The sequence below is a fragment of the Bos grunniens genome, chromosome 26, assembly GCF_055505025.1.
Source record: "Bos grunniens cultivar Pamir isolate PY7600 chromosome 26, Bosgru_T2T1.0, whole genome shotgun sequence".
Taxonomy (NCBI): Eukaryota; Metazoa; Chordata; class Mammalia; order Artiodactyla; family Bovidae; genus Bos; species Bos grunniens.
The window spans coordinates 51,072,692-51,097,750 of NC_141190.1; the positions used below are offsets into that span (position 1 = coordinate 51,072,692).

The 25,059-nt window shown below is 57.2% G+C and overlaps 1 protein-coding gene across 17 annotated transcripts in view; it reads right to left on the reverse strand.

Moving 5' to 3' along the window:
• Window positions 1-3,372: 3,372 nt before the first annotated feature.
• The window catches only part of CFAP46 (cilia and flagella associated protein 46), a 94,506-nt gene continuing 72,819 nt past the window's right edge, over window positions 3,373-25,059 (reverse strand). For 4 of the 17 annotated variants that reach the window (XM_086378268.1, XM_086378265.1, XM_086378276.1 and 1 more), the window contains 17 exons: window positions 23,796-24,194; window positions 23,203-23,373; window positions 18,557-18,654; window positions 18,085-18,161; window positions 17,289-17,419; window positions 16,985-17,112; window positions 16,162-16,241; window positions 15,446-15,607; window positions 8,084-8,154; window positions 7,903-7,963; window positions 7,794-7,829; window positions 7,233-7,335; window positions 6,435-6,547; window positions 5,446-5,527; window positions 4,770-4,906; window positions 4,590-4,688; window positions 3,373-3,807 (listed from right to left, as the gene is read on the reverse strand). In XM_086378268.1, the coding sequence (XP_086234394.1) occupies window positions 3,683-3,807; window positions 4,590-4,688; window positions 4,770-4,906; window positions 5,446-5,527; window positions 6,435-6,547; window positions 7,233-7,335; window positions 7,794-7,829; window positions 7,903-7,963; window positions 8,084-8,154; window positions 15,446-15,607; window positions 16,162-16,241; window positions 16,985-17,112; window positions 17,289-17,419; window positions 18,085-18,161; window positions 18,557-18,654; window positions 23,203-23,373; window positions 23,796-24,194 (2,073 nt within the window). In that variant the 3' untranslated portion in view covers window positions 3,373-3,682. Of the gene's footprint in view, window positions 3,808-4,589; window positions 4,689-4,769; window positions 4,907-5,445; window positions 5,528-6,434; window positions 6,548-7,232; window positions 7,336-7,793; window positions 7,830-7,902; window positions 7,964-8,083; window positions 8,155-15,445; window positions 15,608-16,161; window positions 16,242-16,984; window positions 17,113-17,288; window positions 17,420-18,084; window positions 18,162-18,556; window positions 18,655-21,501; window positions 22,642-23,202; window positions 23,374-23,795; window positions 24,195-25,059 lie in introns of those variants that run through there. The other 13 variants (XM_086378274.1, XM_086378272.1, XM_086378273.1 and 10 more) reach the window with 13 other exon arrangements.

A 25,059-nucleotide genomic window follows, 5' to 3' on the forward strand; every position in this document is an offset into this window, starting at 1 on the left:
TCCATCATCGTCATAATAAAATGAGAGGACGTGAAGTAATATTGTATGTCTTAATGCAAGGGAGCATTAATTGAATACAAATGGCCTTTCTTGAAGTTGCTGGGTTATATTTCAGACATATGGGATAATGATGCCAGTTAATCATTTTTACAAGATATAAAATTACTGGCTCCTCCAGGAAGATCATTAAGGAAAACAATTGTTCACAGCAATTGAAAATAGAGTTTTAATTATTTAATACAGAAATTAAACTATTAGAGACCAGTGTTGAATGAGGGAACTTAATAGAAATTTATATACAAGAGTCTGTGAACATTTTAGCTTTATTAACCCACCTAATTTCTTAATCCCAATCAACCCAGAAGGGCTGTTTGAGCTGTGAGAGGGAATTAACTGCTGGGAGAGGAAGGTGGGCCCAGGTGCTGGAGGCCCTGGGGGACAGGGGACCCGGCTGGAACCGTAGGCCTGCCCTCTGGAGAGGACCAAGGCAGGTACCCTCACGCAGACGGGCGAGCTCTGGGCCAGGACAGACGGAGGCCCGGATCTCCCTCGAGGTGAAAGCAGGGGCCACGTCCTGGGAGACGGACCTTGGTCTGTGCCTGGTGATGCTGTTCTGTGGGATTCCATGAGCAAAAGGGTGCTGCCCGGGGGGTGGGGGGTGGGAGGGGGGAGCTGGGACCACCCCTGGGGCAGATCATAAGAATGGGAGCCCCCTGCCCGGGCTGGCCCGGCTCCACAGCCCACAGCCCCCAGACCCCCAGCCATGAGGGGGACCCTGGGCTCCTCACCCATTCAGAGATCCCCCCAACCCAGTGGCCCTCATCCCGGGGCACTGGAACTGTCGTGTTTGCAGGCAGCCTGTCTGAGGGTAGGAAGGTTTTGAGCAAGATTCTGACTAACATCTCAAAATGACAAGGCCTTTACCAAGTGTGAAAACACCAGGAGCTCGCTGTAGGAAACAGAAAATCAGTGCTTTTCTCCCTTTAATTTCCCCTTAAATTTCCTACAATAAAGCATACTGCTAAAAGAAACTCCGTATTTTAAAAATGCGGAAACCACTATTTCCAAGGTGTAAATTCAGAAAGCAAGTTGAACTTTGAAGCAGGTGATTGACTAACAGAAACCGATCGGTCCCAACCCCGGCTGCTGGGAGCCCCCCGACCCCGCCGCGTCCTGGGCGCCGCGCTGTCCGGGGAGGCCGGGGTTCCAGGACGACCAGCTCAAGGTCGGGGAGCTGGTCTGGACTCTGGAGCCCAGGCTGGCCCCGAGCCAACTGCTGCTCAGGAAGGGGGAGGCTGGGTGGGGGCAGGGCGGGGATCTCCAGGGGACGCTGCCCCCGCCCCGGCACCGGGGCACCCCGTCACCCCTCTGCGTCCTTTCTGGAACACTCACAGCTTGCAGGCCTGGCCGCCCTTTCTCAAAGGGCTGTGCACTGTTGGAATTACATTGTCTCCTATTATTACCAATAAATTCCAAGTGATCTTTTCTCTCCTTATAGTTTTTAGGGTTACATAAATTTCACCTACGCAGTTTTTTGTGCTTGAATATATTACAGAATGCCACTTGTGTTACAGCAGCTAATTGATACTGTGATTTGTCATGTTGCCGGCACATAACTCAGAGGGCGGCTGAAGCCCCGGCTACACGGAACAGCACTCACATTTCTCACAGGAGAGGCCCGGCAGCAGGTGAAAAATGTGACTCTGCGCGGATGAAGTATTTCCAGAAGCTTTTATCCTTGTTGTCTGGGTCGGTGCCAGCATCTTTCTAGAGGGAAGCTCGTATTTCCAACGCTGCTCCATTTGAATTTATTCCCTGGTCATTAGCGCTTTTTTGAAAAAAAAGAAAAAAGAAAACGGGAACAAATATGCGTATATGTTTGAAGAAAAGAAAAAAATCAAACATAAAAGAGGGGACTTGTCACCTCAATATAATCAAAGATGAGCTCTTAAAAAACTTCTTATGGTGAATTAATTATAGATTCACAGGAAGCTGCAGAAACAGCGCAGGCAAACCCGGAGCCCGGGCTGGAGCTGCGACTGGGCGGACCCGCGTGCTGCAGGCCCCGCCACGGGGGTGTCTGTGTGACGTGTGTCTGTGTGTAGCTTCTGTGTCTATGTGTGTGTGTGTGTGTGTATGTCTGTGTTGTTTCCCTGTGTTTGTGTGTGTTCATGTCTGTATGTCTGTGTCTGTTGTGTGTCTGTGTGACGTGTGTCTGTGTGTAGCTTCTGTGTCTATGTGTGTGTGCCTGTATGTCTGTGTTGTTTCTCTGTGTTTGTGTGTGCCCATGTGTTTGTGTGTGTCCGTGTCTGTATGTCTGTCTGTTGTGTGTCTGTGTGTGCATGTCTGTGCGTGGCAGGGCACGGCGCAGTGTTCTCCCACATGTAGATCTGTGGCTCTGTCACAGCCAGGGTGCAGAATCCGCTTTGCCCCAAGGCTTCCATGGGCCCTGTTCTCTCTGCTGTTCTGAGCTTGGAGGATGTTGTGTGAACGACATCACAGTGGATGATCTTCTTGGTGTTGGCTTCTCCACTCAACACGATGCCCTTGAGGTCCAATCCAGCCACGCGTGGCTTCCTTTCCATCATGGGCGTTCCAGCAAGTAAAGGCGCTGTCTGCTTAACCACTTGAGGTGGAGGCCTTTGGGTTGGTTCTAGTTTTTGCTCTAATGGGATGAAGCTGGCAGACACATTCATGCGGGTGTTTTTGTGTGAACCTAAATTTCCATTCCTCTGGGATCCATGCAGAGGCTGGCTCAGGTGCTAACTGCACACGCAGTTATGAAAACCTGCCAAGCTCTTTTCCAGAAGGGCTGCACCGCTTTAGGTTCCTTCCAGAGACACATGGGAGACCAAGGATTCCTGGCGTGTTTGCTTTGCCATCTCCGGTCCCTCGATTCAGGGGAAACGAGGTCTTGGCCCCAGTCTCCCTGCTGGTTCTTCTGCCTGCCCCTGCCACCAGCCTGTCCCCTCCGGGTCCCCACAGCCCTGCGGAGCTGGGTCTGCCCTGCAGCTGTCGGAGCACAGACCAGGCCGCCTCTGCCACGGGGCCGGGACATCAGGGCTGCCGAGTCCCACGCCAGCCATGCCACCAAGGCATTTGCAGTGGACACCCCAGCCCTTCCCACCCCTTTGGCAAAGCCCCACGGGGCCAATGGGTGAGATCCCGGGCTGGGCCCCCGGGCGTCCTGAACACACGGTCACCTCTACCCGGAATGTGAGTCCCACTCCCAGGTGGAAAGCTGGGGCAGGGACGCCTGGGGGCTCAGGTCGTGGCCACACCCTCCCTGTGAGTTTGGATGTGCTGGCATCTGCGCCAGGCGGGGGGCAGAACCAGGACGGTCCCTACTTTGGGGGCACAGAAACACAGCTCGGAGGTGATGAAGCTGTTTATTGAAGCACTTGGACAGACCCGTGTCCTCATTAGGAGCAAAGGCATGGAGGCCTGGGGCCCCAGGGAGAGCCTGGAGAAGCAAGGGGCCCGGGGTCCAGGCAGCTGTGGGGTGGGCCCAGGTACCCCCACCCGCCCCCAGGGACTCTCCACCCCCCACCACGGGGCCCTGGCTTCACGGTGGAGACGGGCACGCGCTGCCCTGTGCAGAACGGGGTGGGGGCTCCGCTGCGCAGCCTGGCAGGGGTCTCAGGAGGAGGCTGAAGGCGCCTGGGAGTGGGCCGGGCGCCCCTCACACGATGGCCTGGTGCGGCAGCCCATACAGGACCGTGTTGAGGGTGATGGGGAGCCGCTCGGAGCCCTGCAGCTGCGGCCGGAGTGCCGCCGGCCGGTCCTTCCAGGCGTGCAGGGACTCGTCTGGGGAGAGCGGATGGGCGCGCGATGCAGGCTCATGGGGACATACACCTGGGGCCAGCCCGACGGAGGGGATGGTGCCAGGCCCTGCCTTCCAGCACCGCCCAGGTGTGGACGCCGCGGGCCACAGGCCACCCTCACCCGCTCGCCCGTGCGATTGCTCCCTCACTCACACACTCTCACACACTTGCTCCTACACGCTCACTCACACACCCACTCACACACTTGCTCATACACATACTCCCATACTTGCTCACTCACACACACATTCACTTATGCACACACACACTTGGCTCACTCATGCACTCACTCGCTCATTCAACAAGCATTTATTGTTTGGCCACGACCTCCCTGGCACTGTGGACCATGGGATTTTAAACTTTAGGCTCTTCTGCACTCTGTATTTGAAGACCTCATGAGCTAGGCTAACTCTTTCTTAGTTACAGCAGATTCTCGCGTCAGCGTGCTGCACTCGGGTTTTTCACACCAGAATCCACGTGGGCGCTGTCGCTACACGTGGACATTAGGGTTTCATTTGCACTAGAGGAGTGGGTGGGCTTCCTCCCCAAGAGCGCCCCGGGGGGCTTTTCAGGGTGTGAGGACCTGAGCCTTTTGAAGATAAAGATGTTCTAGTCATTTGCGTGTTTCTCCCTAAAAATACTGGATGCCAGATTTCGCACGGGCTATGGGCTGTCAGAGGCTGATGGTCCCCAGAAACAGGAAGAGTGAGAGTCCCCCAACCCCAGACCCGAGGGGCTGGAGGAGGAGAGGCCATTGCTAGTTACCGTGGTGGGCAGCTTCACTGGCTCCCACCTCCTGAAGCAGGCGGGTTGTTCTCCCGATCGGCCTGCCAACCGCCAACAGATCTAGAGAAGAAATCAGCCCTGAGATGGGCCATCCACCCCCCGCAGGCCCCAGGAGGCCGCATGGCTGCAGGACTGCACAGCAGGGCCGGAACCACTCACTTTCCCACAGGACCCGGGCCCGCATCGCGTTGTCCTGCAGGACCGTAGGCCACTGGCTCGCCACGATGCTCCCGACCCCCACCAGGCTCAGGAGGATGGCGGTCTCGACTGGCTCCTCCAAGGACAGCTGGAGTTCACTGCAGGGGACCAAGATGGTGGGCCGGCACGAGGGGCCCGGCCAGAGCCTCCCCGTCCACAGCCCAAAGAGTACCAAGTGTGGGACCCAGTAGATGGACTCACCATCCTTAAGCTTCTTGAAAAATCAAGATTCCACCCGCCCACCCACCGCCAGCCTCCCTACGCGAACAATTAAGTGCCATTTAGCAAGAAAAATCATTTCGGGGTACCGGCACACTCTGGATGGCTCCCTGCGTGGGGGGAGCTGAGAGGGGAAGCACCCCCCGCAGAGGTGGTCTGCAGCCCCGCTTCCCACAGCCCCTGAAACCCTGGGGGGGTGTGATGGGTGATGTGGGGTGCTGGAGCCAGGTGTCCTCCCCACTGCCCCCTGTCTCCCGTCCCAAGCCCAGCTGCCTGAGGCTCCGGCCAGGCCTGTGGTCTGGGGGCAGGTCACAGCGGCCCGGCTGCCGTGGGGGGCAGGGCCAGTGCCCCAGATGATCATCCACCGCTCACACGCCCCCTGGGTCTCCCATCAGCTTCCAGAGGGGACCCCTGGCACCTCCTGCTCTCCGAGGACTCTGCGTGGCGCCGCACACTCTCATAGGACTGGGCCAAGTCCAGCAGCACCATCATCTGGCACTCTGTGGTCACAGGTGGGACTCATCGGTGGGGTGCCCAGGGCAGGGGGCGGGAGGCGGGGGGAAACCCTGTGGGCAGGTGTCACCCAGGGTACAGGCAGCTGTGGAAACGCAGCCCCCTCTGCCCGAGGCTCGGACTTTGGTCCATTTTCTGGGCCACATGGGCAAGCTGGTCGTTCGCCCTAGGGGCTCCACACCTTCACAGTCTCCTTAGGCGGCCAGGCCGGGCAAGGAGTGAGGGGCAGGAAGTCCACCCGGGGGGCCTACTGCATCTCCCGACCTGCAGGAGGGGTCTCAGCTCCCAGCTGCCCCCACGAGGCGGTGGCCTCCTGTGCCCATTGAAACAGGGCCCGTGTTGGAGCACTTGAGTGTGGGTGTGAGAAAGCCCCATGGACGGAGGCCAACCCCCGCGCAACCTGACTGTGGGCCGGCCTCAGGGGCCATCCCCAGGGGAGCAGACAGCACAGGCTTGGCTGGGGGTGGGGGCAGAGTACCGGGGCACCTGGGTGGGGCGGGGTGATGAGGTGCCACTGGACAGCAAGGAGGAAATGGGAAAAGGGGCCAGAGCCTGCAGTTCAAGCAGAAGAGCTGGGAGCGGGGAGAGTCGTGACCAGAACCTTCCAGAAATGCTGGCCCAGGCCTCCTGGACTCTGCATGCTCAGTCCTAAAGGGTGAACTGCCCCAACTCCAGAGTCTTGGCTCTCAGAGAAATGGAGGAGGGGGACGGAGGGCAGGAGGGGCCTCAGCCCCACCCCCAGGCCCTGCTGTGCGGTCCTAAAGCCCCCAGCCCTTCGTCAGAGGACGGGAGACACCTGGTAAGACACAGGGGGCCTGCTCCGTCCCTGTGCGAATTCGACCTGTGGCCCGTGCCGGTGGGCTTAGCGGGAGAGGCGGGCCTCGGAGGTCTCACCTTCCAAGTTCATGGCGGCCAGCCTTTCCACTAATATGTGCGATAGGAAGTTCTCCATCCCGTAGAAGAAGAAGCCTGTGCAGCTGCCCAGAAGCTGCTCCCACTCGGCCTGGCTGCCAAGGCAAGAAGAGGGAGAGCGGGGTTGGGGAGGCGACGGGGCTCGGGCCGCCACCGTGAGCAGCCTGTGCCGCGGTCCGCTCCAGCCCTCCCCCGGGCGGTTACTCTGAGAAGCAGCAGAGGGACCTTCCTGCATCCCGGGAGCCCAGGTCCCTGAGGGCGTCGGCTGGGACGAGCCCGGCCCGCAGCTGGCCCAACTCTCGCAGGCCCCGCCCAGACCCCGCCACGGCCCCGCCCCGCTCAGGCCCCGCGCTCCACGGCCCCGCCCCAAGCCCCGCCCCGCCCAGGCCCCGCTCTCCACGGCCCCACCACAAGCCCCGCCCCGCCACAAGCCCCGCCCCGCCCAGGCCCCGCCCCGCCCAGGCCCCGCTCTCCACGGCCCCGCCACAAGCCCCGCCCCGCCCAGGCCCCGCCCCGCCCAGGCCCCGCTCTCCACGGCCCCGCCACAAGCCCCGCTCCGTCCCAGGCCCCGCCCTCCCAGGCTTCTCCCTCCAGGGCCCCGCCCCCGACACGCCCCTCGGCGAGGCGCTGCCTGGAGGCCCTTGAAGCCGAGCGGGTGGGCGCGCACCCGCCGGGCGCTGGGGCTCTAGGCGCCTCCGGGCAGTGAGGAAGGGACTGAAGAAACAAGGGGTCAGCGCGGGAGGGGAAGGGGTCTCCCGTGGGCGCAGCCCAGAGGCCAACCTGGGAAACTGCTTATTGCCCAGGTGTCCCGTCCATTTCGCAGTGAACGTGTCTCGGAATCTTTCCAAAATTTCCCGGGTCACGGAGACAGGAGTCAGCATTTCTGCAACCAGAATGGGATGGTGACAAAACGGGCGTCGAGGGTGCGGACACGGGGGGCCCTTGGTGTGGCGGGCGCCCGGGGCCTGGCTCCTCATGGGCAAGGGGGCCCGGGGAGTGGAGGGGTGGCGCTCCTTCCCTCCTCTGTGAAGATATGAAAACCAGCTCAGCCAAAGAGCCAAGGAATTGTCCCAGAGCCGCGGGCGCAGCCCTCTGCCATAGGCCCACACCCGGGGGCGGCACCTTGCCAATTCAGGGGTCCCTGCCAAATGCTGTTGACCTGCCCTGGCTGCAGACGAGAGTGAGGGCGGGTCCCGGAGCACACGGCCACCGCCCCCCTTCCCCGGGGCAGTGCAGCAAGAGCTGACCCAGGGCCACATGGAGGCAGGGCAGAGGCTGAGGTCAGCACCCAGGCCTGGATGTTCCCAGTGCTGTGGGTGGTCCCTGGCAGGGAGCGCTCACCTGGGCCTTGGGCCTCCTCGTAGGGGTCCACGACAACTGGGCCTTGGTTAAGGAGAACTAGGCCGCAGGATCCGTGTCTGGGGCGGGCGGGTGAAGCATCAAAGGATACACTTGAAGCTGTCCGAGTCGACGAGGACGCAGTGGGAGGGGACGATCCGGGGTATGCTGCCCTGTGAAGACAGGCAGGAGTCCCTGAGGGTGCAGCCTGCAGGCAGAGCTGACCCGCTCCATCCAGGGGCCGGGCCTTGGGCCCCCCAGGCCCGGGGCTCGGTGGGGCCTGGGCCACCTACCTTCCCAGCCTTCCGTGTTGTGCCTCTCTTCTTATGATCTTTGCCTCTGCTCTCCTTCTTCATGCTCCCCTCTGTTGAGACAGTAACGGGAAGTGGGGTCACGGAGCTAGACAGAGGCACAAGGACTGACTGCACCAGACGCCACTGCATCGTTCACTTGAAAGTGGTTAATTTTATATCACGTGACTCTCACCTCAGTGTAGAAACAAGTAGTGAGAAGAGCTGGTTTTAATTTTGGTAAATCCAAAATGGCAGTAATTTCTCCAGTGGAAAGGCTCCCAGGGCTGGGAAAGACCTGGGCCAGGAGGTCTCAAGAAGGAACAGTTGCCAGAGGCGCCAGGCCCGCACGCCTGACCATTCACACACCACGCTGGGCCCTGCCAGCGTGCCTGCCGCCTGGGGCACTCACCGCGGGCGGGGCACTGCTTGCTGGCTGCTCTGCCTCCTGAGAATGCACACCGTCTGCTCCCTGCCCGTCCCTCTTCTGGTGGAGGCCTCCAGCTGAGCGCAGACGGAAGTGCTGACGTGGGGGCTCTCAGCCGAGCCCCGACTTATGGGGCACACGGGAGGCAGCCTGCTCTAGATTCAGACCAATGCCTCCATCAAGATGAGGCGTTCACTCCGCTCCTGGCTTGCTAAGAATTTCTGTTGTGAATACCTGCATCATCTGAGATGTTTACAGGTTCATTTTCCCTTTACTCTCTTCACCTGTGACGTCTGTAGGTTTTAAGGTCACATGGGGTGATGAAATGTTGTATTTTTCTTTCCTATTCCTGAGCAGCTCGGGTGTCAGGTTCGCCACTGACCAGCAGAAGATAGCCTTTTTCCTTCTACCTGGGAGATATGTACAGACTGACAAGAATGGTTTCTTGGAATTTTGGTAGAATTCAACAGAAAAAGATGGTAAAACTGGTATTTTTGTGGGGGAATATAAATCTGTTGATCGTTCTTTCTTGGCTATAAGGCTGTCGGGGTTTTCTTTCCTTCTTGAGTCTCGAGTTCTTTCTCCCTAGGATGTTGTCCAAAATTTGCATAAATTTTTGAATATATTGCACAAAGTTGTTCACAATATTCTATTATCTTCAATCTCTGATGCTCTTTAGAACTTGTGTCTCTTTTATTTCTAATATTGTATATTTGTGCCTTTATTTTTTCTGGGTCATTCTCACAAGAATGTGTCTATTTTATGAGGTTTTTTTTATTTTCTCAAACAACCAATGTTTATCTTTGCTTCTAATTTTGTTGGTGTCTGTTCATGTATTTTTTGTAGGCTTCCCTTTGCTTTCTTCATTTTTTCTTTTGTTTTTTGTTTTTTGCTGTTCTTCTCTAACTTCCCGAATTAGATGCTCAGCATAAAGCCTCCAGCCCTTCTCCTAACATAAAGGTAAAAGATCCTTCTCGATTCTGCTATAATCCAGTCTTTTTGACATTTCTATGGTCACTTCTTCTGAGTCCCATGAGCTATTTAGAAGTCACTGTTATAAAATTTCTAAAAGTATGGGGATTTAAAAAAAATCCATCTTTTGGGAGTTGATATCTGACCCAGTCACACATGGCCTCAGCCTGTTTCTCTAATTTCTAGACACAAGGTCCACGTGTCCGCGAAGCTGAGTTTAACTGTGTTGCTCAAAGCCTGTCTGTGCTCTTTCTGCTCATCCAACTTGCAGTGGTGGATGCGGGCTGGATTCTCCCATCTCGAGCGTGGGCCCCACAGTCTTGCCCCAGGTTCTTGCTACTTGTGCTTCCCACGTGTGGGGCTCTTTGGTCACTGAGTGGTGGCCCTGCCCTGCGGGGGCCCGAGGCTACAAAGGTGGCTCCGCTGCACAGTGAGAAGGTGGCCCTTTCAGTGGCACCCGGCACTGCTCTTGTCTGTTGCTCTGCTTTCCTGCTGCCGTGGCTCGTCTCTGGTCAGGAGTCTCTCGCTCAGACAGCACCTGACTGGCATGCTCTGGCTCACTCTGCCCTTAGTGGCAGGTGGGGCCCACGCACCTTTTTGGCTCACGATCCACGGACGAGTCCCGGCACCTCGCCCCGCGTTCCGTGTGTGGGTCTCCGTCACTGGCCGCTCGTAACTTGACTGAGGTCTTGGGTCACCTGTTCTCTTACTCATTTCCCCTCTTTACTGGTTTGGAATTTATACACCAGTTGTCTTCTTTTCTGGTTAGCCTTAAAGGTTTGCCCTGAATAATTAACATTCAAAGAGCACTCCTGCAGCCTGAGGGCTCCAGGGTCTGGGGTTCCTCACTCTGGGGTGTGCAGAATCCTTCTTTCTATCCCCACTCGGCACTGCTTCGGAAGACAGCTCACACTCACGCGGTGTGCTCGCTACTTTACGGTGAGAGTTTGCACGAGTGTTGCCGCTGCTGCAACACAGGACCACAATGCAGGGGCTTCAACAACAGCTCCAGAGGCCAGAGCCCAAAAGGGGTCCCGCTGGGTTAAAACCGAGGTGTGGGCAGGGCCGGGTCCCCCTCAAGGCTCCAAGCGCAGTCGGTGACCCTGCCTTTTCCAGTCCCTCCATGCCCGCCCCCCGCCTGTTTTCAGGACCCTCGTGATGGCACGGGGCCACCCAGACAATCGGGACAATGTCCCCATCTCAGGGTCTGTCACTAATCACACCCCGAAGGCCCTTTTGTCTTGTCGGGCCGCATCCTCTTGGGGCCTGGGGATCAGGAGAGGGACATCTCTGGGACGTTGTCCTGCGTCACCGCCGGATGCCCGTAGGATGATCTGCTCTTCCAGACAACGCTGGCAATGCAGAGCAGAGCAGACAGGAAGGCCCTCCAATAATGGTGTGCAGACAGCTGGGGCCTCACGCAGAAAAAAGAAAACTAAACCTCACCTCACACTGTACACAAAAACCAGTGTCAGATGGAAGGTAGGCAAAAGAACGAAAGGTGAACGAAGGAGACAGAGGGCGTCACAGAGTATCTTCATGGTCTTCAGGTAAGAAAATAAATGTCTTATTTTAAGACCTCATAAGCATGAGGTGTTACGAGAAGATGGATACACTGGGCTATATTCAAATACTTTGTTCACAGAGAGGTACCAGGCACAGGAGTGAAGAGACCAGCTTGAGGGAGATCGGCAGTTTAGACAAGTGATCGGAAAATGTATGCAGACCTAACGAGCAAAACCTGGAAAACCCAAGGCAAACACTGGCGAAAAACTAGAACAGATTCTCACAAAGGCATCAAACAGCCCATAAAATGTGAAAGGGGCGGGACTCCCAGGAGCAGGGGTGCAAGTGGGCGGGGCTTGTTCCAGGCTCTGCCCGCCCACCCCACTCCTGCTCTTGCTCCGAGTGGGCCAGGAACCCGCACTCTCTTCCGTCCTTAATTTCTGGCCCATTAGTGTCCTTTGATTTGAGCTGATTGCCTTAAAGAAGCACGTTTGGGGCCAGGCCCTGCATCTCCATTCAGGGAGGGGACCCTCTCCTTTTGATCTGGGTGTTTTGACCTTGCACGGAGACTGATTATTGGTGTGTTCGGGTGCAAACACACCATCTTGCTGTTTTGTTTCTCTTTGTCCTGTCTGCTTTGCTCCATGTCCCCTCTTCCTGGCCTCTTCTGACCAGTCCTGCTGCTTCATGAGTCTATTTCATCTTCTCCATCGTTTACTAGCTGTGCGTTTCTGCCTCTGTGTGCAGTTGCTGCGCTGGTCGCTGGTCACTGGTCGGTCAGCACACGACCCTCACCCCCAGCCTTTGCTGCCCGACACGTTCCATTTATATAATGCTGTAAACCCCATCACACATTGCTATTAATTTTTAATGTCAACATCTCTTAAAGAGATTTTAAATTAAGAAAAAGTTTTAACGCCCACCCACCCCTTTCCAGCTTCTGGTGTTTATTCCTTTGTGTAGATGTGGACTCCCACCCTTTTTTCCCTGCCTGGAGAACATGCTCAGCTATTCTTGTGGGGTAAGCAGGCCTGGTGGGAATAATTCAGCTCATCTGTTTCTGAAAAAGAATTTTGCCACTGTTCTTGAGAGTTATTTTTGAAAATATCTACATTGATAGATATTTCTGTAATAATTTAGAGACGTCCTTCACTACTTGTGTCGTTTCAGTTGAGAAGCCTGCTGTGCCTCTTGTATTTGCTTCTTAATACACAAGGTATCTTTTCTCTTTCAGTTCAGTTCAGTCGCTTAGTCAGGTCTGACTCTTTGCGACCCCATGGACCGCAGCATGCCAGGCCTCCCTGTCCATCACCAGCTCCCAGAGTTTACTCAAACTCATGTCCATTGAGCTGGTGATGCCATCCAAACATCTCATCTTCTGTCATCCCCTTTTCCTCCCGCCTTCAATCTTTCCCAGCATCAGGGTCTTTTCCAATGAGTCAGCTCTTTGCATCAGGTGGCCAAAGTATTGGAGTTTCAGCTTCAGCATCAGTCCTTCCAATGAATATTCAGGACTGATTTCTTTTAGGATGGACTGGTTGGATCTCCTTGCAGTCCAAGGGATTCTCAAGAGTCTTCTCTAACACCACAGTTCAAAAGCATAAATTCTTCAGTGCTCAGCTTTCTTTATAGTCCCAACTCTCACATCCATACATGACTACTGGAAAAACCATAGCCTTGACTAAACAGACCTTTGTTGGCAAAGTAATGTCTCTGCTTTTCAATATGCTATCTAAGTTGGTCATAACTTTTCTTCCAAGGAGTAAGCGTCTTTTAATTTCATGGCTGCAGTCACCATCTGCAGTGATTTTGGAGCCCAGAAAAATAAAGTCTGTCACTGTTTCCCCATCTATTTGCCGTGAAGTGATGGGACCGGATGCCATGATCTTCGTTTTCTGAATGTTGAACTTTAAGCCAACTTTCTCACTCTCCTCTTTCACTCTCATCAAGAGGCTCTTTAGTTCTTTTTCACTTTCTGCCATAAGGGTGGTGTCATCTGCATATCTGAGGTTATTGATTTTCTCCTGGCAATCTTGATTCCAGCTTGTGCTTCATCCAGTCCAGCACTTCGCATGATGTACTCTGCATATAAGTTAAATAAGCAGGGTGACAATACACAGCCTTAACGTACTCCTTTTCCTATTTGGAACCAGTCTGGTGTCCCATGTCCAGTTGCTTCCTAACCTGCATACAGATTTCTCAAGAGGCAGGTCAGGTGGTCTGGTATTCCCATCTCTTTAACAATTTTCCAGAGTTTGTTGTGATCCACACAGTCAAAGGCTTTAGCATAGTCAATAAAGGAACTCTCTTGGTTTTTCAATGATCCAACAGATGTTGGCAATTTAATCTCTGGTTCCTCTGCCTTTTCTAAATCCAGCTTGAACATCTGGAAGTTCACATACTGTTGAAGGCTGGCTTGGAGAATTTTGAGCATTACTTTGCTAACATGTGAGATGAGTGCAGTTGTGCGGTAGTTTGAGCATTCTTTGGCATTGCCTTTCTTAGGGACTGGAATGAAAACTGACCTCTTCTAGTCCTGGGGCCACTGCTGAGTTTTCCAAATTTGCTGGCATATTGAGTGCAGCCCTTTCACAGCCTCATCTTTTAGGATTTGAAAGAGCTCAACTGGAATTCCATCACCTCCACTAGCTTTGTTCGTAGTGATGCTTCCTAAGGCCCACTTGACTTCGCATTCCAGGATGTGAAGGTCTGCCTCTAGGTGAGTGACCACACCATCACGATTATCTGGGTCGTGAAGATCTTTTTTGTATAGTTCTTCTGTGTATTCTTGCCACCTCTTCTTGGCTCTTTTCCCCTTGGCTGCTTGCAAAATACTCTACCACTGGTTTTAATCACTCACTACAATGGTCCCTTTGTAGCTTTCTTTGTTTCTTGTGTTTGAGATTCTCTGAACTTGGGTCTGCAAGACTGCAGTTTTCATGAAATCTGGGGGGAAAGCTGGTGATTATGCACTCACATAATCCCCAGAGCAAGCTCCTCTGCAGGCACATCCAGTTGCTGTACCTTGCCCGGCAGCTCACTGCTGCTCTGTTCTCCACAGTGTTTTCATCGTGTTTTTTCCCCAGTTTGCTTTTTCAATCTCTTCAAGCTCACTAGGCTTCCCTCCTGCCATGCCAGGCTGCAGTAACGCTGCCCAGGGCATGTCTCTCCTCATCAGAAGCTCAGTTCGGGTCCATTTCACGTCTTGCCCGTCTCTGCTCACCGCACTCCCCCTCCCACCACCTCCCGACACGCGGGCCGCAGGTCAGGGCCTGCCTAACGGTCTGCTGGCTGACTGCCACCTGTGTCATGTCTGCTTCTGCTTTTGACGGACTTTTCTTTAGGGGTCTTTGAAAGCAGGTACTTTTTGATTGGATGTCAGACATTTCAAATTTTACCTTGTTGGGTCCTGGATTTTTTTTAATTTGAAATTAAATTTAATTTTTACTTTTAAAAAAATTTTTGAAACCTTATTTTGAGATGCAGTTAAGCTACCTGGAAACAGTTTGATGCCTTGAGGCATATTTCAGCTCTGGCGGCAGGACTGAAGCCGGTTCCCCTGGCAGAGGCTTGGCCCCTGTACCTGAAGCCGGTTCCCCTGGCAGAGGCTTGGCCCCTGTGCCTGATGCCGAGAGCCATGAGCTCTTGTGTTTCCACACACACCTGGCTAACTGGCTTGCAGCTGGGGATGGAGGGGACCCTCTGCGTGTCTCTCCTCCCAGGATCGCATGTGTCCCCAGCCCCACTCTGCTCACCTTGGGGAGACCACTGGGCTCTGCCTGAGCCCCCCTCACCTGTGCAGCCTGAGACTCTTTCCAGGCGGAAAGCTGGGGCTCACCTGCCTGTTTCCCCCCTTGGGGGTTGCTAGGCCCACTGCCTGGTTGCCAGTATCTGAAAACTGGTGCTTCATGTATTTTCCTCTGGGTGTTCGTTGTTTCAGCTGGAAGGGCATATCTGGTCTCTTTCACTTTATCTTGGGTGAAAATAAAAGTCCAATCTCTTTGTTTTTAATGTTATGTGACATTTATCACAGTGAAACATACCTGGAAACCACAGGGCACGAATGGGCAGCCTGGAGAGTGTTCACACGCCCTGCACGCTCATGGAGCACAGTATGACCACACCCGGCTCCCCCTGCGCCCAGGCCAAGCCAGGCCTCCCGGTCGTCTCCCTTGCTGCCTCTCACCATCTAACTGATGACCAACTATATCGTTAGCTGGTGAACACCAGTCCCCTCCTTAGAGACAGAACTTTGTGAGGCCAGGAGGGAAGTTAGGGTCCTGCCTGGGGTACATTGGCAGCTGTCAGAGCACTGGCTCATGGACGTGCTCCCTAAACACTTCCAAATGCGCCAGGGTCTCGAAAAGCATGGCAACTTAGATAACTGCCTTTTCACAAGAGTTACACTCTCTTATCGTGAAAAGCCGTCTACGCATTTCAGGTGTCCGCCGGGCTCTCACCTGGCTCCTCTCTGCGGAGGCGATTGCACAGCATCTGGAGAGAAAACTCCCGTGACAGCGAGGAGACCAGCCCGTCGTCGAACACGGAGAGCCCTTCCAGCGGCAGCTCCAGCAGATCCCTGTCTGCGATCAGGATGACATCATCTGCGACCTCGGGTTGCACTGTGGCAGGGGGGACGCAGCTGCTACCGCCCACTGGAGGCACAGACCCCTGCCCCTCACACCCCCACCCCCACCCCCACCCCGCGAGGGACTTAGGGAGGAGGCTGAACTGGGCACAGTCAGGACCTGGACACAGCCCGGGTGGGGGGACAGCATGTCCTCTGTGGTGCCAAGGGCTGCCCACGCTCCGTGGGCACTCCTGAAGCAGGTGCTGGAGCCTCGGCTCCTCCCACCAGGGAGCCCCTTCAGGGACAGGCAGTTGCACTAGCCCCCCTCCCCGAGGACTGTCCGGAGGGGACCGTGGCCACTGGGGCAGCTCCGTTAGAGGAAGGGCAGTGCTGCTCCCGGGACCCCGCAGCCACTCCAGCCGTCGGCCCCCGAGGGTGACGGTGGCATCGCCATGGTCTCTGCCCCTTGGCCTGCCCAGGCGGGGCTCCTGAGGGCGGGGTGGGCAGCGGGGGGTTGCACGTGGCCCACCAGGGCACCGATCAGCGCCGTCCGGAGTGGTTTCTGCCGGCCTCCGTCCCACAGGCCAGGCCCCAGGCCCCGCTCACCCTGGGACAGGGACGCTTTCCTCTCCTTGTCTTTGCCCTTGGTTTTTCCAGAATCTGCAACGACCATGGGGATCGGTGCTCTGAAAGCAAAGGCACAGATTCAGGTTGAAAAAACCCATGAGCACCACTGAGAAGGGGCAGTGAGTCCTCGGGCGGCACATCTCCAGGGCAGCATCAGGGCATGAGGCTCCCCAGGCTCCCTGCTGGGGGCCTGTCTCCCGAGACCAGGGCATGGACATGAGCACATTGGAATCAGGACACTCTGACCTGCTGGCCAATCAGGGAGTCCATGCGCTGACCCCTCCAGCTTCCTTCCCCCCAAACCCAGATCCACGGGGCCGGGCCCTTTGCCAGGCTCTCCCCTCCCACCACACTCAGACTAGAGGACAGCGGGGCTCCGCGTGGCAGTGACGTCCCCCAGAAAAGGTCTGGGGTGGGGCCAGACTTCCCCCCCGACAGCAGGTGGGCAGAGCCCAGCTTCTGTCTCCGAGGGCCTGTGCTCTCTCCAGGTCAGTCCGCCGCCCAATTCCGCACAGAAAGAAGCCCGGGGCTGCGGCCTCAGAGTCCCCAAGAGGACACGGCTCTGCCTGCCCCCACGCCCACAGCCAGCCGCTCAGCTAGCCGCGGGGCTCAGGGGCGGAGGCTGAGCTGGCTTTCGCACGGAGCCCCCTGCCCGCCCACCCTCGCCCTGGGCGTCACACTGCTTGGGACCTGTGCACACCTGTGGGGACAGAGGGACGCCGTGCCCCTCCACCCCCAGGGTTCCAGCAGTCTGGCTGGAACTCGGTGCCTGAGCCCCTTGGGAGGCAGCCCTGGGCAGTACCTGGGCTCCGGGGGGCAGCTGAGCAGTGGGAACAACGGCTGCAGGTACTGCTCCATGGACTTCAAGACCGCCTCGAACCTCGGCAGCGCACGGTCCTCCCCCATCGGGTGCACGCCTTCCGACTCCTCCTCAACCCAAACAACCGCGGAGGTCAGAAGGTGTCAGAGGGGACCCCGCCCCAGGCGGCCAGAGGGAAGGGGCCAGACCCTGTAGGCGACCCCCAGGAAAGGCCCGCTCAGAGCCAGGGCACCCCAGCCCGCAGCACTGCTCTGGTCCCCGCCCTACCCATGGGCTCAGGTCTCACCAGGCCAGTGCTCAGGGCCATGTCCCCACTGTAGGCCTCGGCCTGGGCCTGGTCCCGGAACTGCTGGACCCTGGCCAGCAGGCGGGAGAAGTCGGCGGGGCTCACGGCCACCCGAGCCACCTTGCAGGAGCCTGCGGAGACAGAGGCACGTCCCACACTGGGCCTCGCAGACTGCCCTTCAGGCCGAGAGCACTGCGGATGGAGCCCTGTGCACCACCAGACTTGATGGGGGGTGGCAAGCTAAAGGCAAAGCTTTGGGACCTTCCCCAGGAGTCAGCGCCAGAACCCCGCTGAAGGGGGGATGGCCAGAGAGGTTGGGAAGGAAGGCGGACAGAAACTTGGCCTCTGCAGTGTGCCAAAACTGCTCTGCAGACACAGTGAGGGGCCAGCAGGGAACGGGGGGTCGGTCCCCCAGCAGGGGACAGGTGGGTGGTATCACTCCTGTTGACGTTCAGGAGCGGGGATAGGCCCTCGGGGCACCAGGAAGTAGCCAGGGGGTCCTGGGACAGAGCAAATGGCTCTCTATCTGTGCTTGTAAATGAATGGGCAGGTGGAATGAAGTGCTGAGGCTGAGGAAGGAGCTGGAGAGGGAATGTTGGGGGGGTATCCCCAGTGGGAGGCACACGGGCCAGGCTCGGCTGCTTCCACCTGATGCCCCCTCCCTACCTAGGAAAGATGCCTGGATGGGGGCTGGCAACCCGGGGAGGGGGGCGGTGGAGAAGTCTCGGGTCTCTGTGTGTCCCGCCCTCCCAGGGACGCCCCACTCCACAGAGGACGGCGCTGTGGCACGACTCACGCCCTGTCTGCAGTGTTCTGCCCTTGGCGGCAGGGATGGAGTTGGGTTTGTCGTAGGAGGCGCCGTACAGATGGGTCCTGTTGGCGGGACGGGTGGGGTCCCAGAGGAGCCCAGAAGAGGCGGACTCTGTGCCACCCCCCGGACATGAGGCCCTTCCTTGAACCTCAGACAAGTCAGGACACGGGGTCACACAGCACCCCACCCCCCGCCCTGCTACCCAAGGCCGGCAGACCAGGAGTTCTGCTGCACTTCAACCGTGCCCTTTAGGCCAGGGCTGTGTGCTGGCAGGACGCGGCACTGTGCCCGGCCCCCCGCCGTCATACCCGTCAGCCTGGGCACCCTGGCAGAGGGACGGTCCACCCACCCCATCCCAACGGGCGGCCCACCCTGGCCGGTGCCGTGTCCACAGCGACCGCCGGAGCAGGAGGCAGGGTCTTGGGGAGCAGCTGGGGGACAGGGGAGAAGGCCTCACCCGTCCCTGCTGTGGTGCAGAAAGACGATCCGCATCGTGGGGGGAATGTCATTCAAGAGGTTAAAGTGCTGTTCGGTGACCCAGAGGTTTTGCCAAGCCTGCGGGTGACACTCGGGGTCAGTCCGGGCCGGCGGCCGCCGCCAGGGGGCAGCAGAGGCACGCGGACCTCGCCGCGGGCACCGCCGGGAAGACACGGACCCAGCGCCGCGGAGGGTCCGGCGGCCCCGCCCCTCCGCTCCCCGCGGCGCCTCCCCCAACCCCCAGCAGACACAGGCCCGGAGGCCCGCAGTCTCCCAGCCGGTAGGTGGTGCGGTTCAGCCCCTCTCCTGCGGGTCTGCAGCAGGAGCCACAGGCAGCCCGCAGACCGCCCCCACAGAGGAGCCGCTCACACCCTCTCCCCACTTGCTGATGAAATGAGCTTCAGGTTTGCAGCGACTGACCAGTGTGCACACTCAGGTCCACGGCAAGGGGCGCGGGGAACGCCTGTTCCAGCGGAGCAGACGGATCGAAGCAGGGGGAGACCGTGCGCCCCAGTCTGGGGGATGGGTTACAGGGGCCAGACCGCCTCCGCTCCAGCGGCCACGCCCAGCGTCCGGGGCCCCTCCAGGCTGGCACCCGTGGCAGCTGACCCTGGTGCCCTTTTCGCCTGCAGTGTCCCACGGGGGAGCCACAGCCTCTCATCCGCCTGTGGCCAGTGGGCACTAATACTGCTGTGACGTCTGTCCTTGGGGACCACAGCCCGCAGGGAGAGTTGCTGAGTTGAACTCACTTCCCAAGGGGCTACGTGCGGACGGACCCTACCCCCACCCCCACCGGGGCCCCCTCCTCTTCAGCCCTGGGTGTTTTCCGCCCCTCTGGTGGACGTCCAGTAGCACTTGGGCAGGGTTTTAAGTTTTGCGTTTCTCTGATGACCAGTGAGACGCTTTAAAAGTTTACTGGGCATCGCTTTAAAAGTTTACTGGCCGTTTGGGTATCTTCTGTGACAGTTCAGCCTTGTGAATTTCCTCTATCGGAAGCTCAGTCTTTCTCTTCCCGAGAGCGGGCCACGTCTTTTCTCCACACAGGATTCCAGCTGCCGGTCACTCCGGGAGCGTGCTGGGCCTCTGAGCTCCGCCTTTGACTCCTGGGCTGTGGTTCTGATGAACAGAGGTTCTTCACGTCCGTGCAGTGCAGCGTGTAGAAAGTACCTCCTTCCTGGTGATGAGGAGGCTCGTCTCCGAAAGCGTCATCCTCGAGCTCCGCTGTGTCACCTTCTCAGGGGGCTGCACCGTCCCCTCCCGGCCCGAGTGTCGCCCTCGACGTGCGTCAGGCGTGTGCAGCGGGCCTGTTCCTGGCCTTTCTCTGTGGTCTCTTCCGCTGCTTCAAGCAGGTCCTGCTATTTTGTTTCGGAAGCTGGCACTTCCTTACATTCCCCAGACTCGGCTGCCTCTCTGCTTAGTCAGTTCTTTTTGAATTTGCCTTAGAGACGTTTGTGGTTTTGGGGGTAGAGACCATATGTCTTTTATTAGATTTTCCTTAGGTGTTTGATTGGCTTTGATGTCACTGAAAACGGTTATTCAGACACTGTCGCTGCTTGTAACTGGCGTGCGGAGACGCAGTCACGGCACAGCCGTCAGTCGTGGCCTCCCGCCGTCTGCATGTTGCGTCTCAGAGCTGCTGACTTTCGAGGCCCACGATCACGCTGACTGTGAGTACAGTTTTACTTCTCCCTTTTCAATGCTTCTGCCCTTTATTCCTTTTTCTAGTCTAACTGTTCCATTGAATAGAAGTGTGATAGCTTTCTTGTGTCATTTCAACTCTAGGAGAAAAGTTTTCAGAATTTTTCTGAAAATTAATGTATAGTATGATCTTTGCTGTGGAGTTTTAAAGATATTCTTTATCAAGTTAAGGAAATTATCTTCTCAGTAACATGGAAACATAGATTACCATATGTAAGCCAGAGAGCCAGTGGGAACTGCTGCGTGACTCAGCCAACTCACACCCGGCTTGGGTCAACACCCAGAGGGGTGGGTGGGGAGGGAGGGGGCGGGGCAGGGGTAAACCCCTGGCCGATTCATGTTGGTGTTTGGTAGAAACCAGCACAACGCCGTAAGGCAATCACCCTTCAATTAAAAATAAATAAAATGATCTCCTATCTTGATTTTTTGAAATCACGGGCTGGTGTTGAATTTTGACAGTTTTTCTGCATCTATCATCTTGATAGATTTTATGGGCCTTATGACTGTCTCCTTTTCCTCCTGTTAATACGGTGGACTATACTGAACGAGTTAAAATACTGGACTGCATGGTGCACAGCATCTGATCCTCCTGCGTTATCCCTTCACAGTCGCTGGGCCTTCGGGCTGATGCTTTGTGTCCACGGCGGTAGGAGATTTTCCCCGCATGTGAGGGCCTCGCTGGGCCTTCAGTACGGAGGCTCGTGGGGCCTGATGCTTTGTGTCCACGGCGGTAGGAGATTTTCCCCGCATGTGAGGGCCTCGCTGGGCCTTCAGTACGGAGGCTCGTGGGGCCTGATGCTTTGTGTCCACGGCGGTAGGAGATTTTCCCCGCATGTGAGGGCCTCGCTGGGCCTTCAGCACGGAGGCTCGTGGGGCCTGATGCTTTGTGTCCACGGCGGTAGGAGATTTTCCCCGCATGTGAGGGCCTCGCTGGGCCTTCAGTACAGAGGCTCGTGGGGCCTCTCTGGAGAGTCAGGGGGTGTCCCTCTTGCTCCTGATCCCTGAAGGATCATTTCTTCCTTCAGTGTTTGGGGGAATTTGTTGGTGAAGCCAACTGGGTCTGGGACTGTCTTTGTGATGGTGTTAAGGCTTCACTTCTTGAAGAGAGATTAAGTTATTCAGATTTTCTATTGTCAGCTTTGGTAGGTTATATTTTTTGAGGAATTTGTCCATTTCATTCAAATTGTCAAATTTACTAGAGTAAGGTTATAAAAACAGTCTTATTAGTTTTTCGATGTCTGAAGGATCTCATGATGTCATATCACCTATCCTGAAATTTCTGTCTTTTCTTCGTCAGGTCCTCCTAAGTGTCTATCAGTTTTACTATTGGCAGTCTGCCCCGGGAACCCATTCTTGCTGTTACTGATCCCCTCTGCCGGAGGCGTGATTTAATTTCATGGTTTCTGTTGTTCTGTCTCTCAGTTGTTTTCCTTTTTTCTTAAATGTTTTTATTCTAGCTTCTTGAAATCAAAGTTTAAATCAGTTTTTTAAGGCTTTCTTTTTGTACTCGAGGGTGTATTTTTCCCTAAACCCTGTTTTAGACAAGGCTCCTAGGTTTTCATATATAGTATTTTCATTCTTTAAGTCAATTTAAAGTATTTTGTAAATTCCATTGTCATTTCTTCTCTGACCGATTGATGATGATAGACATACTGTTTAATTTCAAGGAAATTGCGTTTATTTTTACGTGTATCTTTTAGTTATTGATTTATGTTTTAATTTCCTTGTGGTTAGAAAACAAACCCTGAGTGATTCAGCACTTGGCGTCTGCTGAGGCATCCAGCGGCCAGGGACGGTCCGCTTGGTAGAGGTTCCGCACACACCTGGGGGGGCAGGTGCACCTGCTCCTTCCTGGTTCCTCGTTCCATGAACGTTGGGCCACGTCTGTGCAGGCCTCCTGCACTCGGGGACCTTCCCGCACACTTCTGCAGGTTGCTGCCGATTCATCTTCTCTTTCTACCAGCAACTGCCAGGATGGGTCCAGCCTCCCCACGGAGCCGAGGATCTGTCTGCGGCTCCGTCTGAGTCGGTTCTGTTCACACATTTGAAGCTGTGCCACTGGTGCTCACGGGCTGGGGACGTGGATCCCCGCTGACTGGCCGCCGGGGCGTCCTCTCCAGTACCGTGTCTCAGCAGAAGACTGCCGGGCTTTCAACTGATGAGTTTTCCCAGGGTTTACAGACTGCCTCTCACCTCCTCCAGGCTGGCCCTGCCCTGCAGGAGGGGGGGTTCCTGTCCCTGGGTCACGGCAGGGCTCTTGGCCTGGAGACATTTCTGGGGTGTCACGCGGGAAGGCACTGGAGGCCAGGGCTGCCGTAACACCCCCGGCACACACAGGACGGCCGTGCGCAGAGAGCCATCCCATCCCTGCTGGTCAGAAGGAGAAAGGCAGCCTGGATCGAGGGGTGCGAAGTCTGCCCACACCAGCGGCCATGGAAGCCCCACAGAGGAGGAGGGTGGGCTTGACCAGAGTGTTCTGGCCTGTTCTCTGTATTCAATTTCATCAAGTTTAATTTCTTTAAGTCTCCAATTCATACTTGCTAGTCCAAATAAAAAGGAGGTTCTATTAGCTACCATGCTCTGCAAATTTCTTCCAAAATTAAATTCTAAGACTTGGCTGAATATAAAACATTTCCTCAAACACAGCATGAACTGAAATGGACCCCCCTAGAGCCCCATCCTCCCGATGGTCCTTCACGACCATCGCAGGCCTGGGTGTCTGTACTGTGAGTTTGCAGAGTCCAGCCAATGCTGCAGGTGAGCTGCTCTCCCCACTGGGCCCATGAGAAGCTGCAGCTCAGAGATGGGGAGTGGCTCTCCCAGAACCATACAGCAAGCGGGAGGCAGGGCTGGGATCTGCACCTGGTCCGAGGGCATCTGCAGAGCTGCGGGGCGGGGTAGGCTCAAGGGTGGCCTCGGCTGGTTTACCTTGGATATGGCGGCCAGTCTCTGCTCCACGCTGGCACACAGGTTGGTGGATGTCCTCTCCTGGCGTCTCAGCCTGTCCTGGAGCTGCAGCAGCGCAGCCAGCTGTGAGCTGCTGGTGTTGGCCGTGGCGGCGAGCAGGACATCGCGCATCCTCTCGGAGGCCGAGCAGCTCTGAAACAGACCACTGAGGCTGCCATGGGGGTCCGGGCAATGTCCGTGGCAGGTGGGCACCCAGGCGCTCCTCCAGGTGGCTGGCACAGCCTAGAGGCCGGGCGAGGCGGCCTTCACCGCTGAGCCCGCGGGCCTACCGGCTCAGGACGCAGGGAGGAGAGCGCTCTGCTCTCCCGAACCCCAGAAACACAAGCCTGGGGGCTTCCGCTGCTCGTGCGCCCACAGGAACTGCGATGGGGGGCCGGGTCCCCTTCTCCAGGTACCTGGGGTGCCTCCTCCAATGAGCACCGTCCTTAAAGCGGAGCCCAGTCGCATCCTGGTGGGTGGGGCCGCCAGCAGAGGGAGCACCGGGGTCTTGGGGGGCCTCCCTCTCCCCAGTGGCCAAGGGGGACCTTGCAGAAGGGGCCCAGAGCAGAGCACACCTGAGACAGCGCAAGGAACTGGCAGGCGGTCGCGGGCTCCAGGATGCCCATGCACTCCACCATCTCCAGGCTGGCGGCCGCGGCGATGTCCAGGAGGTTGCTGCCCAGGGCCCCTTGCAGGCACTGCAGCAGCACCTCGGACGCCTGGGCCAGGTACTGCTGGGCCAGCACCACCCTCCTCTGCGGGGGGAGCTCAGACTCAGGCGGGCTCTGCGGGCCGGGCGGCCTGGGGCTGGGAGGCCTGGGGCTGGGCAGGGGCTGGCGTACCCTCTGATCCCAGCCCTTCCTCTGCTCCTCTGGGGTGGCCCTGAAGGACAGCAGTTCACTGTAGGGCCCTTCATGTTCCAGGTCCTCCTGGTTGACCTCCAGACCCCTGAGGCTGCTCAGCTCAGCGGCTCCCTGCAGAGGACACCCCTCCAGTCAGTGCCTGGGGCAGTGTGGATACGCATCTCGGCAGGACTCCTGGGTGAGGGGCGTGGCAGGCCAGCTGCAGCCCATCCTTTGCTGATTTAGGTGACCGGTGGGGGCTGGCAGAGAAGCTGGCACCTAGCAGGTGCCACAGGGAGGAGCCTTGGCATGCCCGTGGGGTGGCCTTCTGTGCTGTGCCCCTTCAGGCTCCGCAAATCCCCTCCCTCGAGCACCAGGCCTGGGGGAGCTGGGTGCCCATCTGCCCCAGGGGCCCAGGGGCCAAGGCTCCTCTTGTCTCCTCTGCAGGACAAGGTACCCTGAAGGGGTCCTCGGGAGGCCAGAGGGACCTGCTTGGGGGGCAGCGGGCCCAGGAGACTCAGGTTGGGGGAGCCCTGGGTCTGCGGGGATAAGACAGAGGCGGGTAGCCCCTCTGAGTGGGCGTGTGGTGAGCGCAGCTTCCTTGACGGATGCCCGCTCACGAGGCGCCACATGTCTGGTCCGTATCTACCTGACTCAGAACTACCTTTTCAGGTGCTCAGTGCATACCGGTTGAATGCAGGGCCACAATGCCACCAATTCCCCCAAACGTGAGTCACGTCTCAGGACCTGGAGACCCGGACAGCTGCCACTGAGCCGACCCCAGGGCTGTGCACCGGGCCAGGTCCCTAGGGCTGGCCCGGCTGCACCTGGGCAGGTGCCTTCTGGCATCTACAGAGGCGTTTAGGATGACGACCAGGAGCTCCCATGGTGGCAGCTGTCACCAGAATCCCTTCCTAGGGGCAGGGGCTTCCTCAGGGGCACCAGGCCTGCAGGGCAACCTGGCAGGGGTGAGTACTGGAGAGAAGAGGGCAGTCCT